Below are 16374 nucleotides of genomic sequence, written 5' to 3'. Positions count from 1 at the left end.
TGGATATCACAACTAACTTGGTCCTATATTTCAGAGTCACTATTTAAGCAAAGCAGAGACAGAGAAGATTCATCAATCTCATGTTTTTTTTTCCTTGGTACATATATGAAAATGGAGAGACATTGGAAAGATTAATGAACAATGCAAAGGAAAGAAAGAAAACACCTTAGAAAATATTTAACTAGTTTGATGTTGTCTTATCTCTCTCCCTAACAATTAATTGAACTATGCAAGAACAAGTATCACCAAAGCATCAACAAGGTTTTCCCACTTCTAACAGGCCACAAAAACCCACCAAGCAGAACCAATTTAACATTGATTTCCAGATTGAAATTCTTCAAAGTTGAAGAACTCAACTCAATTGTTAACTGAGAAAGAGAAGTCATCATCAGTCATAGCTCTAGAAGAGTAAATGTCTCCTTCACTAGCATATGAAGAGTTGTCTTCATCTGAATCCCTCTCCTTCAACTCTTCAATCCTCTTAACAGCCTCCTTCAAATCCCACCTCTTCTCCAAATTCCATTCACAGCAACTCATTCCAATCTTCAACAGCTTAAGCATCTCACCTTCCCCATTCCTTGTGCCCTTCATATCTTTATCAAACACCTCACCAGTCCACTCCTCTCTTACAACAGAGTTCACCCAGCTGAGCAAATCAGAATTAGCACCCTTACCTTGTTTCAGATAATTTGCCGGGAACTTACCTGTCAGCATCTCCAGTATTAGTATCCCAAGGCTCCATACATCTGTCTTCCTCGTTGTTCGATCATACTGCATAAACTCTGGCGATTTATACGCCACCATGATCTGCTGAGCATGCTCTCTGTTGATTGCAGGCACAAGTGCATAGTCTGATAGTACTGGCTCAAATTTGTCGTCTAGAAGCACATTGGAAGACTTTAGGTGACCATGAGGTAGAGTCAAGTCAGAAAGCTCTTTGTAGAGGTAAGCTAAGGCGTGGGCCACTTTTTGTATGATCTTCAAGCGAATTGGCCAGTCGAGCCCTGGCTGGCCAGGAGCGCGTTTACCTGAAAAAGACATGATGGATATGTGAATTGGGATTGAGTTTGGGGATGAACTGTAAGACATTATACTGGAACCAAAAGCTTACTATGAAGATGACTAGCCAAGCTGCCATTAGGCACAAAATCAGAAACCAGAAGCTTTTCTTCCTTTTTATAATATAAGGCCACAAGAGAAAGCAAGTTGGGGTGTGACAACCTTCCTAGCCTTCTCATGTGCTCATGGAAATCGCCGCTTCCCAATCTGTTCATTTGCTTAAACCTCTTTACAACCATGGCTGGTCCACTGAGAAGAACAGCCTTGTAAGAAGACCCAAAGCTCCCACTGCCCAGAACCTCAGCAGAAGCTCTAAGCAGGTCTTGCAGCTCAAACCTCTCCCTATCATTCCTTACAAAGTATAACTGTCCTTGTTCACCCTTCTTGTAAACCCCAGTGGATCCAACTTCCTTGTGTTCGGCCTCATAGACAGCAGCCTCCTTATGGGCTTTTGCTGATGAGGGCTGCCCCAATTTGGATGCTTTGCCCTTTTGCCTGCGGATTAGGAAGACAGCTAATATTATGGCCGCCAGTACCACCACCCCACCAACAACTAGGGCAATGATGAGGATACTAGGCTTCTCAGATTCCTTGCATGGCACCAGAGGCAGACCACATAGATCTTCGTTGCCTGCTCATCCAAAAGATATACATCAAGGCCTGAGTTTTGGCCTAAAAATGAAGTGTAACTGGTAGACTTTACAGTAGAGTGCAAAGGTCATCAGCCTTTGTACTGAAAACGAAAGGTCAAAACCAATGACAACATCCTGGGCAGCAAACAATTGGGTAGATGAGATATAAATATAGGAAAGAGCTGAACAAAGAGAAGACCATAGGCTACCAGTTCTTTGATGTTTCAAGTCAATGCCCAGCAGGTGATCGTGCAAACCACATACAAATATTCTTAAAAACCAGATACCATTGACCAAATCCACCCATTGATTTAGTTTTTCTATTTCATTTCTTAAAGCTTAATACATTTTTTTATTCTTGGCCATTCCATGTTTCCCTAAAATTCCTTGCTGCCCAACCTGCTGTCCGAACTAATAGCCCAATCAAGAAGATGACCCTACCATGCTTACATGTTTACCGGAGGCATTTCTCTGTAAATTCGCTAAACCCCGGAAACAATTTTCAGTCTTATCTAGACCTAATCCCAGTCCTAATTTGGTGATATTTTTCCCAGCTTCAAGAGTGAATTATAGAACTGAATTAATCTATGCATCTGCTCTTTGAATTCACTACACTGACTTACAATAAACTCTAAGATCTTAGCATTTTTGTTAAAATCTGGATTCTGAGCTGAAATTGTACTGATTGAACAATGATTATGCTGCAAATGAGACCAAAATCTATAAACTCAAATAAAGGTTTAGGGGTGTCTGTGAAAGTGAATGGAAGATACAAAGATGACAGCATACCATCAAGCCAAAGAAAATAACTTACCAATGAATGAGCTCCTGTCCATCTTGCTTAGGCTAGCTGGTATACGACCCTCCAATGCATTGTTTGACATGTTCACCTTTTGCAGTTCATTCTGTGGAAAATTGGGTATCTTTCCTTCAAAATTGTTGTTCTCAAGCAGCACCTCCAAAAGCTTTGGCAACTTAGCAAGAGACTTGGGGATCTTGCCAGTAAACTCATTCTGTGCCAGATAAACTTTCTTCAACCAATTCATGTGAGCAAAAGCATCATCAGGAAGCTCACCAGAAAACCGGTTGTTGGACAAATACAATGATTTCAATGCAGCAAGTCTCTTGAAAGCAGGCATTGGACCACCAAAGCTGTTGCCCATGATGCTTATAGTTCGCAACATTTGTAACTCCTTAAGTGATTCAATATCAATTTGGCCTGCCAGTCCCATGTTTTCTAGCTGCAACGTCCATACTTTCCCCTCAAAGCACTTTACACCTGTCCAACCATTGCCATCTGAACATGGATCTGAAGACTCATTCCAATCGCGAAGTGCTGAGGCATTATACAAAGAGGCCTTGAACTTGACAAGAATAGTGGACTCAGGCGTATCTGCTGATACCATGATGCATAACAGCATGAGAATAAGGGAGAGAAGCCAAGTCGTTTCCTTACAAGCCATGGTTGAGAGGCAGAGCAGGGGACTCAGGCAAACATGGAAGAAAAGGACTTTGATGGAAAGCACTTATTGGAATCACAGAACGAAAGAAACAATGGAAGCTGCGTTGAAATACCATGAATGAAAGGGAAAGATTAAGCGGAAATGGACAAATGCAGGGTGGTGACATCAACAAAGTCCTCCTAAGAATGAGCTGTTATGGCCGGCCTTCTTTAGTGTGGTTTGGTTTCTTATACTTTTGTTGCATAATCTTTTGTTTTCTATTTCTTGTTGGTTTGGTGCTGCTAAACTCTTCAACAATTCATGATACTAAGTCTTGTTGCCACCCCTTTCTATATAATAATAATGACAATGCTTTGTATATTAGGCTTCTTCCCCATTTTTTGGCAGGCCTCCATGGGCTATCTGATATAGTCCTTGACTAGAAATCATAAGTATAGACCTGGTCACAAAGCTCCTATTGAGAAAAGGGCCCTCTCATTCAAGGGTTAAAATCTAAGTAAACACTCTGTAGTTTTACAATCCCAAGAGCCAAAATGCAGCAATTTTAGAAATACCATTGAAAGTGTCTACTAGTGAGGGTATAAGTAGACATCAAGTCACACATTTCCTGGGCACTTTTTTTCTCTTTATTTAACTCAAATTGTGAATCTCCACTGGATAATTTTATAGTTTTGGATGGTAAATAATGAAGCTGAGAACCGATAATCTTGATGTATAATTTAACAGTGAACTGAATCTGTGTAAAGAAGATCCTTAACCTGATACTGGAAATACCTTGTAGAACTTCCAGAGGATGATCTTGTGGCCAGTACCAAGTCCTTGTACACCTAAAACTTTCTTCTCAAAACACGTAGTTCTTGTGGCCACTATAAAAGTGCCCATGAAACGTATAAACTTTCTCATTGAATCCAATTTTTTGGAACATTTCAACTACAAGTGCCATGTCCCTTCCCTCTTTAATTTTGGTCATTGATCAAGTAAAGAATATGATTAAGGCAGAGCCAAAAGGAAAGCAGCTAAAAAGCCTCTAATTTCTGCCACACTTTATTCTTTAGTCCTGGAAACCTCTGGTGGAAGGCAAAGAGAATTCACAAGTTCCCTGCTTTTGCCTATTCCTTTATAATTGAGAACTTCATTTGTGAATCTTTACCATTTCTTTGTGATTCAAGCAATGGGGATATGAGCTCTTATATTTGAGCCATGCAAATGTTTCATTTAACCTATTTGTCATTCCATTTTCCATGAAGTTTCCTCTCATCCAAACATGGGATATTGCCATACCCAACTATATAATCCTTAGAGTATCACAAAACCCTATATTGATCACCCCCATCTCAGTTATTTCCCAATTTTCTCGTTAGTATTAAACCAATGAAGTCCTGTACCAGCCCCTGTGACACCCATATCAACCTTGAGTTCTCAGGCAGACATACCTCAGTCCCTGATCAGGTTGATGAACCAATTCAGATCAATGTCCCTTTACTTCTACAGCCATCCTATGCCAGATCAAAATCAAGCATCTTCGATGAGCTTCGCCACTTCAGAATGAGCCTAAAATGGTGTGCTCTTGATCACTCTTCATGGACAGGGAAGTCCATATCATGCCTCACATTCATAGTCCTCGCCATCATTGTCCCCATCTTGAGCTCCCTATTCATTGAACCCCCATCTTCTTCATCAACTAAAGACCCAATCTCATTCAACAAACTGGTGCAACTGCCTGAGTCAGGCTTAGCTGCAATAGCCTTTTTCACACTATCCCGCTTCTTCCAACAGTACGGCCTCCGCCATCTCCTGTTCCTGGACGACCTTATGGATGACTCATTGTATGTCAGACGAGGATACACCCGAGAGCTTGACAAGGCCTTCAGATTCCTAACATTCATACTTCTGCCATCCCTTTTTGTAGAACTTGCACATAAGATCTTATTCTTCTCAACAGTGAGAATTTCTATACCACATATTCCCTCAGGGGTTCCACTAAATTCCATTGCGTTTGTACTGGTTTTGGCAACATGGATTTATCGAACAGGCTTGTTCTTGCTAGTCTGTGTTCTATTCAGGTTGACATGTGAGCTCCAAATACTCAGGTTTGAAGGGTTCCAGAAGCTTCTAGAGGGATGTGGGTCAGACGCCGGTGTCATATTCCGGGAACATATGAGGATCAGAAAACAATTATCAGTCACTAGCCACAGATACAGGTTCTTCATCATCGGATGCCTGATTACAATCACAGTGAGCCAACTGGGAGCCTTGTTGATAGTTTTGGCATCAAAATCAAACAAGACTTTCTTCAATTCTGGAGACCTTGTAGTAAGCAATCCTAACATATACACACATTTTGATCTTATTCACCTCACATTTCCACATAAATGTATACAATTTCGACAACTACCCAGGTTTGCTCAGCTGTTCAGCTAAGTGGGTTCTTGCTATGTCTTCTTGGGGCTGCAAGAATCACACACAGAGCTCAAAGGATGGTGTCTGTCGCAACCAGATGGCATATGCTAGTAACATGTGCCACCATCAACCTTCATCCCGATGCCAGTTCAGACCAGTGGAGAGGCATAATCCAAGGGCCTGATCCTGATCACACCCTTCTGCCATCAAAATTCGACGACACCGTTTCAGATTTGTCACAAACTCTGATCACAGTCTCATCACAGGATCTATCTTCCTTCCAAACTAGCTGGCAAGCTTTAGGTCAGTAAGCATTGTGAATTTTTACATATGGGGTTTATGCATTGAGTTAATTAAACTGAAGGTGTATTGGAAATATGCAGTTACATACTTGCAACACAACAGTGGGGGGATCACACTGTTTGGGTTTACTCTTGATCGTGGGTTGCTTCATACTATCTTTGCGTTTGAGTTCTCACTGGTAATGTGGATACTGAGTAAGGTGGTGGTTCTGTCTTAAGAGTGATATTCAGTCAACTATAGGAGGCCATTGTTGGATGTTGAAGAAGGTCCATCTTCAAATGTAATGGTTTCATGATCAATCTGAAGGAGAAGGAATAAGCAGCTTTGTTGTAAGGAATTACAATTCAAGTAGTTTAGGTTTCCACATTCAATTCTTATCATTTTTTTTTTGTCAAACTTATAATTTGTGTTTGTTCCTTCAATTATTTACACATCAATAATTATTATTTTTCCTTCTATTCCTTCTAAAGCTAAAAACTATTCCAAACTGGTCCTAACATATGAAATCTGTTAAGAGTTTATATATGAAGAATAGTTTTCTAAATTGATTCTCCAATACAATTCTGTACAATATAAAAATCCATTTTCTATTTAAAAAATAAATAAATAAACAAAGAAGAGGTTTAGCAAACTATTTTGTAAGTTCATCTGTTGAATAATTTTGAATAGACCCTTATTTATGAAAGCATTTTTCCAGTAAGTAGTGAAACGAACTTTGAACTTCTTTGAATCATCACCATTCACAAAATTTTAAATCTGTTGTTTTTTAATCAAAAACCATATCCAAGGGGGCTCAGTCATCCGACTCCATGGCCCAATGGATAAGGCGCTGGTCTACGGAACCAGAGATTCTGGGTTCGATCCCCAGTGGAGTCGCCCTCTCCACAAATCTCATTTTCCCTTTTTCAATACCATGAACTGGCCTACCTTTCCATAAATCCCTCGATCAAATCTCAAGCCCTCTACCTCATTGCCAAATTCAGTTATATATTGATTGCATCCAAATATTAATGGCTAAATGATAACATAAAATAGTCAAGTCATATATTGATCTTCCCAAATTCATCTCTATGACACAAAGAGCCATTGTCTACAAGAAAGAAGCAGGAGGCTTGTTCAAAAGGCTCCTTTGGCCTGAATTTTTTTTGCAGCAACCCTTTTATGAGAACTATTCACTATCCACATTTCTGTACTATATCGCGAAGCTGGTCAAGGGTATCAGCGATGTCTCTGAGGCACGCGATAAGCTTGTCGCCTTGACGTCTTTTAAAATCTGCCTGGAGAGTCTCTCGATTCTTTGAACCCCCCAATCCAAAGTCTACACCGTCTACCAGGTTTCCTTTAACTATTGCATCAATAAGATCTGCGTTCTCGCGCAGCTTCATAACCATCATTTGCTCTTTTTCTTCTAAGCTGGTGGTTTTTTGTGGCATTTCTCGGCGCTTTTGCTTCTTGGGCCCTGGCAATACAAAGTTATAAAAACTTGCATTACTTAAAATTGACTTGAATGCTTAGACCAAGCATTTTAATACCAAGAAAATAATGATTAAGAATCGGGTCATTTCTAGCTTCTTGACATCTACAATTCAACTATTTTGAACTTTCTACCGTACTACTTCCAGCTCCAGCCAGTTGATCAAAGCTGAACATTATATTTTTACATATTTGGTTTAAACCACAGTTGAAAAGACTCGCTACTGGATCCATTGCACATAAACACACATCTAAAGAACGGAAAATAATTTTCCCCTGCAAATCTACTTTCTGTCATAGCCCTTTGGAGCTCTGAATAGATCAATTCAAATATTCTAACAACCCCAGAAGAATCATAATCTTCTATGGGAATCATGCAGCATCCCAAGAGCAGTCGGAAAATCCTATATATATATATATATATATATATATATATATATATATTGATGGGCAATTTTTTGTCCCTATTGGGACTTGAACCTGAAACCTCCCACAAATCTTCCCAAAGCTTTTACCACTTGAGCCAAGCCTCAAGGGCCCAGGAAATCCTCGAAACTTATCATCACAGAACATTCAAGAACCTGTTTCAAGTGCATTGGTATCACAATTTCAATTAGCATGAAATAACAGTTGCAATCCATGGCCAGATAAATACTTTAAAGCACATTTTAGAGAAATCAGTTTGCCACAGGGTTTGGATTAAAATGTGGACTACTTTAAAGGACAATTTGTGCAATTTAAGCTGTACTCAGATCAGAAGCACAATAGAAGACTATTTGTACTCAGACTTGGTGAGTGAATACATACCATATTCTGCAATCACCTCAAGCCTATCATCTTCTGCTTCTGGGTCAGTACCCGGGTCAGTATCAGATCGGACCTCTTGTGAAGACACAAGATCATCAATTGCTTTGAATAGCTCTCTCTCAAAGTCAACCGGGAGACCAAGCTCTCTTCTCCTTTCACTTTCCAAAGTCCAAAATGAAACATTCCGAGATCTTGACTCCCATTTCTTGATCTTGTTGTACTCAAAAAGCAATGAGTCCCACTTCCTACGACACTGATTGAAAGTCCTGCTTACATCCAAAGCAGTACAATTTTCTGCTATTATTTTCCATTTCTGATATGTGGACAATGCATTTAAACATTCCCCTTCAACAGCAGCAATCTCGTTCACAAGAATAAGCGAGTCATTTATAGTCCAGTCAGGAGCCAACTGGGAACGAGTACGTCTCGAACTAGAAACACGCGATTGATGACCCTCACCCTGTTCCATCCCATACTCAATCTCTTCCTTCTTGGGCACTCGTGAGTTTGCAAACCCTCTACCTACCCGGGTTGATTCCATTTTTCTATTCAACTCAGAAAACGGCTGCAAAACACAAGAAATTTTTTTCTTGGACTCCTAAATGCTGCTAAAAGTCTGAACAGAGGACAAAATTAAAATCCAATAAATTAATTTTAGATTCTGAAAATTTTGAGACCCAAGAAAACTAACACCTCCACTCAATTGAGCTTCATAAGATTCAACATTTGTTCCTTTTTACTCCACTTTATCAGCAACCCAACAGATAAAATGACAGCAAAATCATACCAAAAAAAAAACCATAATTCTCCCTATAATAAAACTGCAAAAAGTTCACAATAATTAGGGTTTTTTTCCCTCATTTAGTAGCAAAAAAAACACATGAAGAGAAAATGAATGAATTTGGTTTAGTTGAATGAGCTTCTTTTTTCCTAATAAACCCAAATAACATAAACCATAAGATTCAAAATTTCAACATCAACACAATGCATGAGAAAATTTAAAGAAGAAATCCAATCCATCACCCGACAACCAACCGAATCACAACCCAATATTCACAATCACATTGCACCATAACACAGAAAAAACCTCCTGAACTAATTTCTCAACAACCAAACTGAGCGTAATCCGCACTCATTCGAAAAGACACCCGAGAAACAACAAATTCAAAAGGGAAATTGTGCAATGTTAAAATCTAAAATCTAGGGCAAACAAAGCCCACTAAATCGGCTGTTGATGAATCAATTTCATGAAGGAGAAACGAAATTATTGAAGACATGGAGCGAAACTGAGATCGAAGAGGGAAAGTTTACCTCTAAATCCACCTCTGTGTCTTCATTTTCATCTCAATTTTTGGACTCTGCCGTGCGACTTTTATATATATTATATACACACATCATCGAGACGCTGGAAAATATAGGAAGTTTTTTTTTTTTTTACTAAATTATTATTAATTTATTATTACTTAGAAGAAATTGTCAAATATTTGATATTTTAACATTAAAAATAAATAAATAAATAAAAGTGTCATTTATTTGAATTTAAATATTTTTTATTTATAAGTATATTTAAGAATTAATTGATTAAAATGATGAAAACATTCCAAATATATAAATTTAACCTCATTCACTTTCAAAAAAATTATTTATTTTTAACTTGATTATTTATTTATATGTCTTACCGGATGAATTCATCCCTTTTTTATCTTAATCTTATTTTTTGTTGTCTTTATTTAAGTGTTTGAATCTAACTTATTAATGAAGTAAATTTGAAATCGGCTACATACTTATACATTTTTTGTGGGGGTAAGGGAAATGGAAAATAGGCTTAAATAATGACAAGTATTCTTGAGTTTCAGGTTTGTATTAGGGGTGTAATTTATATAGTTTGATTCAACTCAAATTCAATATGATGTTTGGGTAGATTTGGATAATTATTTTTAATACGTAAATTGAGTTTGGTTTTAAGTTTTTTTTAACTCAAACTCAATTTACATCAGAAGTGGACTAAGGTTAGGACAATCTTACACTAATCTGATCACAATTTAATGTTTTTATAATATTTATAATATATATTATTTTGTTTTTTTATATTTTTAAGAAAAAATATCAAATTATATTATATTATATATTTTTCTTTTTTTAAATAATAAGTAAATTTATTTTTATTTTTAATTATTATTTTTAAAATTTGTTTTATTTACTATTTAAATTTTCATATAAATATATAAAAACAATTCAAAAACATTATAGATGAATTTTAAATTATATAACTTCATCAACTCAAGTCTAATCTAACCAACTTAAGCTTAGAGAAATGAGATTAAGTTGGATTTTGGTTACTAGTTAAATGTTGGATTGAGTTGTGTTCGAATTGATTGTTTCTAAATTTGGGTTAGGCTTGGGTTGGCCATTAACCTAACCAACCGTCTAAGTTGCAACCCTAATTTGGACGGGAAAGTGAAATAAAAAAATGAATTAGAAAATAATAATAAGTTTAATTAAATAGACACATTAATAGATTTTTGAAAGTTTTAGTTTAAATAAATAAATGAAAAAGAATAAATTATGAACTTAATTGGGAATAAGAGTTTTATATAAATTGCACATTGTAATACCTAGTACTAATGAATTAAATAGATAATAATGATTATCTTAGTACTTAACTTTAAATGTGCTTAATTAGATGTTAAAATTAGTTTAGTGCTAATCTTGTTCAATTATGAATTAAACTTAGATTAAGGTTAAGTGGAATTAGTTAATAACTTAAGAATGTTTATTAGGTTCTTAGGGGCTTATTAGAGTTATGAAAACCTAAAGGACTAATGGGCAATTGTAAGTTTAATATTGGTTAATTTGGAAGACTGATATGCAATATGCGAAAAGTTGGGGTTGGTGGTAGCCATATGGCCTACCACCTCCTACTTGGTTGGGTTAGTGGCAGTCATGTGGCCTGCAGCTCATTTTGCACCATTATACCTGCAGCAACCTAGGTTAGAGAGAGAAAGTGAAAATTTGAGGTAAGAAAGTTGTTTAATTTAGTAATTTTGGTATATTTTGGTTCCTAATGGTATGTTGAAACAGATTAATGATAAAGTTTGTGTAAAAGTTGGGTGAAATTAGTTATAAACATATTTTTGTTAAAAATCACAATTAATTAAAGATTAAAGTATTTTAACTTAAGTATTTTATTAATGGTAAGATCAACATACATCTTTGTTTGGTTTGGTTTGATTGAAAAAATAGATTAGTAAAACATGTGATTAATTAAGTTATTTGGACGCTTGAGACTTGCTAATTGGTTAGGCTTTAAGAAAATCAAAATAATTAGTGTTTGGTAATTAATTGGGGAATATTAATATGCATTATAAAGATTATTTAATTCAATTCAAATTTGATTTGAAAACCTGTGGGCATGTAGATTAGAGAATATGAGAATTAAAAATTAGCAACAATAAGTTAAAAAAAAAATAATAAGAAAGGAAAATATCATAAGTTTTAATTGTATAAATTTTCATGGTTAGGAAACTTAAATTATGTTGTTTCATTTCAGTTCTTTGTAATAGGTAAAGATCGCCTACATAGAAAAATCACAAAGGAGATGTCGGTATAAGGTAGGGAATTTTATGTTGTTCCATGGTGTATTTGATTTCTTTCCTTAAAACATTTATTGGAATTTCATGTCATTTCTATGATTTCATTAAATGTTTTAATGTGTCATTGCATCTCGGTTTATTGTATTCAAATGTTACAACAATATTGGAACATGTATTGGTATAAAGATTCATGGTTTTGTGTTGTGGAATGGTTCATGGTGTGGTTGCATTGCAATAAGGATATGGAATAATCATAGATGATATTCAAAGAATTGATTGGTGGGAAGTGTTTATGTGATGTTACAGGCATTATCCTTTGATATATTGTTTATGTGGGACCATGGTTCCTTGGGTGAAAGTCCATAAAGCCCTCAAGAAAGACACGGGGTTGGTCCTGCCCCTGGATTTTAGTCCCTAAAGACACGAGGTTGGTCCTGCCCTTGGGTATGAGTCCCAGAAGACACGAGGTATGACTTACCCTTAGGTGATGTCCCAGAATAGTCATTATTATATTGACCGAGTATTTTGTGGAGCACTGATATCTGATGTGTAGATTGATGGGGGTTAGCAATTTATCCGTTGTGAAATGATGGATAAGGAAAAACAAAGATGAAACCAACAAACACATGCATACATGTTTGACATGATTGCATATTTGTTAATGGTTATAAAATGTTTATCATGCATGCTATTATACGTTTAATTCAATGTTTTTAAGGGTATGCCTACGATGGTTATAAACTTCCCTACTGAGTTGTGAACTCACCATATTCCTTCCACCTTTAGATGCAGGTCAGAAGACCTATGTTGGAAATAATACTTGAGCATTGTTTTACTATTGATTCGATGTTGTATGCTCGCATTGGAAGTGTTTTGAGGCTTTGCCTTTGTATCAAAGACTAAATCTTTTTGAAAAAATAATGTAATGTATATTTGCCATGTACACTTGTAGTATGGGCTACCCATAGTGAACCATGGAGTTTTGGTATATGTAAATTAACATAGTACAAATTCTTTTTTATGAAACGAATCATATTTTGTTAACTAATAATTGCAAAGTTTAATACAGGGATGTATACCTATTTATAACAAGTTTTCATATTCTCTTTAAGCACAAAATCAAGCAGGAACTCAACATTTAAATTTTTGTATCCCCATATTTTTTAGGTCACTTATAATGTATTTGAGTATTAATTGTTAAGTTTGAAAAACCTGGGTGTGACACACATTCACTCCAATTAAAATGACATTAATAATAAAGAAAATTACGAATCAAAGTATTAACCAAAAATCTTAAAAGAAAATAATATTAACACATAATATTATTAAGAATATCAAATCATAATTTTAGATAAATTGCCAATCAAAATAATTATTTTAAAACTATGTTATATTAGGTGTGGAGTATGTTCTTCGAGGTCAAAGTGCTTCGAAAATTTGAATACTTCTTTTAGGTATAGGTTAAGTCCTTCCTAAGCCGGTCTCGGATCATTTTCCAATTCTTTTAGATGGGGGAGGAGTGAAGAATGGTCTGATGCTTTTCAGGTTTGAGAATATGTGGTTGAAGGAAAAAGGGTTCAAGAAAAAAGTGCAAGAGTGGTGGGCAGGGCTCAATTTTAGTGGGTTTGCGAGTTTTGTGTTGGCTTCTAAATTGAAAGCTTTGAAGCCACTATTAAGAGATTCGAATAGATTGGATTTTGGTAAAGTGGAGGTCAATAAGGCTTTGGCCTTGAATCAGGTGGATTTCTGGGACAAAGTGGAATTATCTTAGCCTCTTTCTGTTCAGGAGGTGGATACAAGGAGAGGAGCTAAAGAGGATTTTAAAAAGTGGGCTTTGTTGGAAGAGATTTCGTGGAGACAGAAATCAAGGGAAGTCTGGCTGAGAGAGGGGAATAGGAATACGAGTTTCTTTCACAGGATGGTCAATGCTTATAGGATGAGGAACATGTTATCCTAGGTCAAAATAAATGGAGTTTGGTTAACAAAGGAGAATGAGGTTAGAGATGGGGTCGTGAATGAATTTAAATTAATGATGTCTGTTGTTGCAAGTTAGAGACCCAACATAAAGGGGATGTCTTTTGAGAGGTTGGAGGCTATGGATGCAACTAGACCGGAAGAGTCGTTTTCGGAGTAGGAGGTGCTAAAGGCTCTTAAAGGTTTTTGTGGGGATAAAGCATCTGGGCCTGATGGATTCACTATGGCTTTTTAGCAATCATTTTGAGAGTTTGTGAAAGAGGAGGTCATAGGGTTTTTTAGGGATTTTCATAACCATGGTTGTTTCGCTAAAAGCCTGAATGCAACTTTTATTGTTTTGATCCCAAAGAAATGAGAGACAGAAGACTTAATGGATTATAGGCCTATCAGTTTGGTGGGAAGTCTATATAAATGGTTGGCTAAAGTTCTAGCCAATAGGTTAAAGATGGTGGTGGAGAAGGTGGTCTCCAAGGCTCAAAATGCTTTCGTGGAAGGAAGACAAATTTTGGATGTTGTCCTTGTGGCTAATGAAGTTTTGACTCGGTTTTAAAATGCAAGGATGGGGTAGTGATGTGTAAGCTGGACATTGAGAAGACGTATAACCATGTGGAATGGTCTTTCTTGTTTTCAATCATGAGTATGATGGGTTTTGGGGGAATATGGATTAGGTGGATGAAGTGGTGTATCTCCACAGTCAGCTTATCCGTTTTGGTTAATGGGTCTTCCTCAGGCTTTTTTCAAAGCTCTAGAGGTTTAATGCAAGGGGATCCTCTCTCTCTGTACCTTTTTGTGATGATAATGGAAGCTTTTAGTAGTCTCCTAAGGAGTACAGTAGATGGGGGTTTAGTGTCAGCTTGTAAGGTGAGGAGTAGGGGTGGTGAGGGAGCTAAAATGTCACACCTTATGTTTGCTTATGACACTTTGGTTTTTTGTGGATCTTCCAAGATCAATTGTTATATTTTAAATTGGATTTTAATGTGGTTTGAGGTCATGTCAGGTTTGAGAATTAACCTTGATGAAAGTGAGCTTATTCCGATGGGTAGTATGGAAGATGCAGTGGAATTGGTTGCAGCTATTGGTTGTAAGGTTGGAAGTCTTCCAACCACTTATTTGGGATTGCCTTTAGGTGCGCCTTATAGATCGTTGGCTGTTTGGGACGATGTGGAGGAGAGAATGAGAAAAAAATTGGCCAGATGGAAGAGCCAATACATATCGAAAGGAAGTAGGATTACTTTGATTCGAAGTAATCTAACAAGTATGCACATTTATTTTATGTCCATGCTCTCCATGCCTAGAAAAGTCAAATTGAGATTGGAGCGAATTCAGAGGGATTTCTTGTGGGGAGGTGGGACTCTTGAGAGGAAGCTTCATCTTGTTAGGTGGGATTTGGTTTGCCTTGAGAAGTGTAATAAGGGGTTAAGGGTTAAGAGCCTTTCTATCCTCAACAAGGCTCTTTTGTGTAAATGGAGTTGGAGATTTGCTATTGAGAGAAAGGCTTTTTGAAACCAAGTGATTAAGGGAAAGTATGGGGAGAAACAAGGGGGATGGAGTTCAAAGGAAGTAAGAGGAGGGTATGGTATGGGGTTGTGGAAAACTCTTAGGAAGAAATGGGAAGTTGTAAAAAATAGGCTATTTTTTGTTGTGGGGAATGGGCAAAGGGTAAAATTTTGGAAAGATATTTGGTGTGGGGATGAACCTCTTTGTGTTTTTTTTCCTTCCTTATTTGCATTGGTTGTTTTTAAGGATGTTTGGGTTAAGGATGTGTGGAGGTGCAATGAGGATGGGGGAAGTTGGAGCCCGTTTTTTTCTAGACCGTTTAATGATTGGGAGTTGGATGAGGTTTGCATTTTTTTTGTGGCCTTAAATGGGAAGCGAATTTAGCAAACAGTGAATGATCATGTGATTTGGAGAGAGATTAAATGTGGGAAGTTTTTAGTTAAGTCTCTTTACAAATCATTAGTATCAAGTCATCCAATCTCTTTCCCTTCATCGACTATTTGGAAAGTCTCGGTGCAACCTAGAGTGGGTTTTTTTGGGTGGGAAGCAACTTGGGGGAAGGCTCTTACCTTGGATTAGCTTCAAAAGAGAGGATGGGCTCTAGCGAATAGATGTTACCTTTGTCAAAGGCACGAAGAATCAATAGATTACATTCTGCTCCATTGTGAAAAGGCAAAGACTCTTTGGGTGTTATTTTTCTCTATGTTCGAGGTGCAATGGGTGATGTCAGCCACTGTTAAGGAGATGCTTTCTGGGTGGAATGAGACTTTTGTGGATAAGAAGAAGAAGGGTGTTTCGAGAGCAAATCCTTTGTGCCTCTTTTGGACGGTTTGGAAGGCAATGAACAAAGTTGCTTTTGAGAAAGAAGAGTTGTCAATTCAAAGGCTTAAGTCTTCTTTTGTTTATTTTCTTTGGTCGGAGACGAAGTTGTCTATAAAAAATGGTCCCTCGACCTTAGTTGATTTTGTTGATTGGGTGGCAACCCATTAAGGGTGTGGGTTGGACTGCTTCCTGGGCCTTAGTTTCTGCTAGGGTGTGAAGGGTGTTTTTCTATCTTGTAATTTAAGTCACTACTTTGGTAGTTTTTTAATACAATCTCTTTATTTATAAAATAAAATATAAAAAATAGTAGAATAAGTCATTTTATAATTTTTTATTTATTAATATTTTTTA

General features: G+C 36.8%; 3 protein-coding genes and 1 non-coding gene across 6 annotated transcripts; 2 read left to right on the top strand and 2 right to left on the bottom strand.

Moving 5' to 3' along the window:
- Positions 1 to 68: 68 nt before the first annotated feature.
- On the bottom strand, positions 69 to 3538 carry LOC117912457 (probable LRR receptor-like serine/threonine-protein kinase At4g31250). The gene is made up of 3 exons (XM_034827035.1): positions 2506 to 3538; positions 1112 to 1690; positions 69 to 1028 (listed from the first exon to the last, which is right to left on the bottom strand). Exons 1-3 carry the CDS (start codon positions 3152 to 3154, stop codon positions 358 to 360), a joined length of 1899 nt encoding a protein of 632 aa, XP_034682926.1. The 5' UTR covers positions 3155 to 3538; the 3' UTR covers positions 69 to 357.
- An 803-nt stretch (positions 3539 to 4341) lies between these two features.
- Positions 4342 to 6318, top strand: LOC117912460. Its single transcript, XM_034827038.1, has 3 exons — positions 4342 to 5467; positions 5554 to 5857; positions 5938 to 6318. Exons 1-3 carry the CDS (start codon positions 4526 to 4528, stop codon positions 6072 to 6074), a joined length of 1383 nt encoding a protein of 460 aa, XP_034682929.1. The 5' UTR covers positions 4342 to 4525; the 3' UTR covers positions 6075 to 6318.
- Positions 6319 to 6660: 342 nt separating this feature from the next.
- Positions 6661 to 6733, top strand: TRNAR-ACG. The gene has a single exon. It is a non-coding gene; the product is annotated as a tRNA-Arg (tRNA).
- Positions 6734 to 6876: 143 nt separating this feature from the next.
- LOC117912011 (trihelix transcription factor ASR3) lies at positions 6877 to 9501 on the bottom strand. Of its 3 annotated transcripts, none has more exons than XM_034826418.1 (3): positions 9449 to 9501; positions 8138 to 8753; positions 6877 to 7316 (listed from the first exon to the last, which is right to left on the bottom strand). In XM_034826418.1, exons 2-3 carry the CDS (start codon positions 8676 to 8678, stop codon positions 7033 to 7035), a joined length of 825 nt encoding a protein of 274 aa, XP_034682309.1. In that variant the 5' UTR covers positions 8679 to 8753; positions 9449 to 9501; the 3' UTR covers positions 6877 to 7032. The 3 variants fall into 3 exon arrangements, with proteins under 3 accessions (XP_034682309.1, XP_034682310.1, XP_034682308.1); XM_034826419.1 differs by having other exon boundaries at positions 8138 to 8702; XM_034826417.1 differs by lacking the exon at positions 9449 to 9501 and having other exon boundaries at positions 8138 to 9431.
- Positions 9502 to 16374: the final 6873 nt, after the last annotated feature.

Source organism: Vitis riparia, chromosome 4, assembly GCF_004353265.1.
Source record: "Vitis riparia cultivar Riparia Gloire de Montpellier isolate 1030 chromosome 4, EGFV_Vit.rip_1.0, whole genome shotgun sequence".
In the NCBI taxonomy this organism is placed as follows: Eukaryota; Viridiplantae; Streptophyta; class Magnoliopsida; order Vitales; family Vitaceae; genus Vitis; species Vitis riparia.
This window is presented reverse-complemented; position numbering and strand designations above follow the sequence as displayed.

Bases quoted from the DNA above. Each gene is read 5' to 3' on its own strand.
- LOC117912457 (XM_034827035.1), bottom strand. From the start codon at position 3,154: ATGGCTTGTAAGGAAACGACTTGGCTTCTCTCCCTTATTCTCATGCTG. The intron at 1,691-2,505 runs GTAAGTTATTTT...TTGGATGAGCAG, and splicing joins GGACAGGAGCTCATTCATTG to GCAACGAAGATCTATGTGGT. The intron at 1,029-1,111 runs GTAAGCTTTTGG...TGTCTTTTTCAG, and splicing joins CTTGGCTAGTCATCTTCATA to GTAAACGCGCTCCTGGCCAG.
- LOC117912460 (XM_034827038.1), top strand. From the start codon at position 4,526: ATGAAGTCCTGTACCAGCCCCTGTGACACCCATATCAACCTTGAGTTC. The intron at 5,468-5,553 runs GTAAGCAATCCT...ACAACTACCCAG, and splicing joins TCAATTCTGGAGACCTTGTA to GTTTGCTCAGCTGTTCAGCT. The intron at 5,858-5,937 runs GTCAGTAAGCAT...GGAAATATGCAG, and splicing joins AACTAGCTGGCAAGCTTTAG to TTACATACTTGCAACACAAC.
- LOC117912011 (XM_034826418.1), bottom strand. From the start codon at position 8,678: ATGGAATCAACCCGGGTAGGTAGAGGGTTTGCAAACTCACGAGTGCCC. The intron at 7,317-8,137 runs GTATGTATTCAC...TTGTATTGCCAG, and splicing joins TGAGGTGATTGCAGAATATG to GGCCCAAGAAGCAAAAGCGC.